This window comes from Echinops telfairi, unplaced genomic scaffold (genome assembly GCF_000313985.2).
Source record: "Echinops telfairi isolate 266 unplaced genomic scaffold, ASM31398v2 ScPeMD7_31;HRSCAF=116, whole genome shotgun sequence".
NCBI lineage: Eukaryota > Metazoa > Chordata > Mammalia > Afrosoricida > Tenrecidae > Echinops > Echinops telfairi.
This window is the reverse complement of record NW_022103928.1, coordinates 44,355,763-44,357,703: the sequence shown is the minus strand read 5'-3', so window position 1 is coordinate 44,357,703 and position 1,941 is coordinate 44,355,763. Positions and strand designations below refer to the sequence as shown.

General features: G+C 39.9%; 1 protein-coding gene across 1 annotated transcript in view; it reads left to right on the top strand.

Moving 5' to 3' along the window:
* Positions 1-1,069: 1,069 nt before the first annotated feature.
* The window catches only part of GALNTL5 (polypeptide N-acetylgalactosaminyltransferase like 5), a 29,596-nt gene continuing 28,724 nt past the window's right edge, over positions 1,070-1,941 (top strand). Inside the window, exon 1 of the mRNA XM_013004543.1 lies at positions 1,070-1,154. Within this exon, the coding sequence (XP_012859997.1) occupies positions 1,070-1,154 (85 nt within the window). The remainder of the gene's footprint in view (positions 1,155-1,941) is intronic.

Below are 1,941 nucleotides of genomic sequence, written 5' to 3'. Positions count from 1 at the left end.
CCAACACGATAACTGAAGACAAAGCGGGTGCATAAGCAAATGTGATGAAGAAAGTTGATGTTGCTCAGCTATCAAAAGATATAGCGTCTGGGGTCATAAAGGCTTGAAGGTAAACAAGTGGCCATTTAGCTCAGAAGCAACAAAGCCCACATGGAAGAAGCACACCAGCCTGTGCGATCATGAGGTGTCAAGGGAGCAGGTATCAGACATCAAAGACCCAGAACAAAAATCATATCAATGTAATGAGGGTGGGGGTGTGCAGAGTGGAGACCCAAAGCCCATCTGCAGATGATTGGACATCCCCTTACAGAAGGGTCACAAGGAAGAGACGAGTCAGTCAAGGTGCAGTATAGCACTGATGAAACACATGCTGCTAGTTCTTTAATATTTCCTCCCCCCACTATCATAAGCCCCGTTCTACCTTACAAATCTGGCTAGACTGGAGCATGTACACTGATACAGATAAGAGCTCTTGACACACGGAATCCAAGACAGACAAACCACTCAGGAACAATAATGGGAGTAGCGATACCATGAGTGTAGGGGGACGGTGGGAGGAGAACCAATTACAATGATCGATGTATAACCCCACCCCCACCCCCAGGGGGACAAAACAGAAATGTGGGTGAAGGGAGACAGTGGATGGTGTAAGACATGAAAATAATAATATAAATTATCAAGGGTTCACGAGGGTGGGAGGATGGGGGAGGGAGGATAAAAAAGAGGAGCTGATACCAAGGGCTCAAGTAGAAAGAAAATGTTTTGAAATGATGACGGCAACATATGGGTAAATGTGCTTGACACCATGGATGGATGCATGGATTTCGATAGCTGTAAGAGACCCCAATAACATGATTTATTAAAAACTAAAAACAAGAAAAGGAAATTATATACTTTGTTATCAAAGCATAGAAGGAGGACACATTTCAAAATGATTCTATTTTTAAAGCACTGTAGATTGAATTTAATCCAAGTAGATGACCTACATTGAAATATCTAACATAGTATCTATTGTATTCTTCTGTTTTAGGAAATTGAAATGTGAGCCTTCAGAAAGACTAAGTTTACAATGAGAAATGTCATCGTTAAGTATTTATTCTACGGGTCCATTATATTTGGGATCTGGGCCGTTCTGTTATTTAGTTGTTGTCACCGTAATCATGGAAATAACCAGATAAATAATATCAAGAAGCCTGAATCAGTTTGGCCCCTTGAAGCAACGGTACATCAGCAAGATACCAATGACTCAGAGAAAATACTAAAATCACAGTTAAGAGCAACAAAAACATTTGATGAAGCTGAAAGTAAAGAACAGATCACACATTTTCATTTAAGTGAGTATTTTGGTGTTCTTTGTTAGCCATTGCAAGGGGGAAACAGCACATCTTTATGCTTTTGACGTGTGAACTATACTCTTACTAGAGCAATTGAAGCAATAATTATGAAATATTTAAAATATGCACAGTACATACACATACACCAAACAGTAAAACAGCAAGCTCTCATGTCCTGACCAAAACATTTTACCAGTTGCTATGTTTACATCTGATATTTTTCCTTTTTAAAAAGAAATGGAAACACAGGGAATCCAGGACTGATAAACCCCTCAGGACCAGTATTGAGAGTAGCCATACCAAGAGGGGAAAGGGAAGGTAGGGGGAGAAAGGGGGAACCGATCACAATGATCCACCTACAACCCCCTTCCAGGGGGATGGACAACAGAAAAGTGGGTGAAGGGAGACATTGGTCAGTATAAGACATGAAAATAATAATAATAATTTATAAATTATCAAGGATTCATGCAGGAGGGAGGGTGATGGAGGGGGAAAAATAAGAATCTGATACCAAGGCTCAAGTAGAAATAAATTGCTTTGAAAATGATGATGGCAACAAATGTACAAATGTGCTTGACACAATGGATGTATGTATGGATTGTGATAA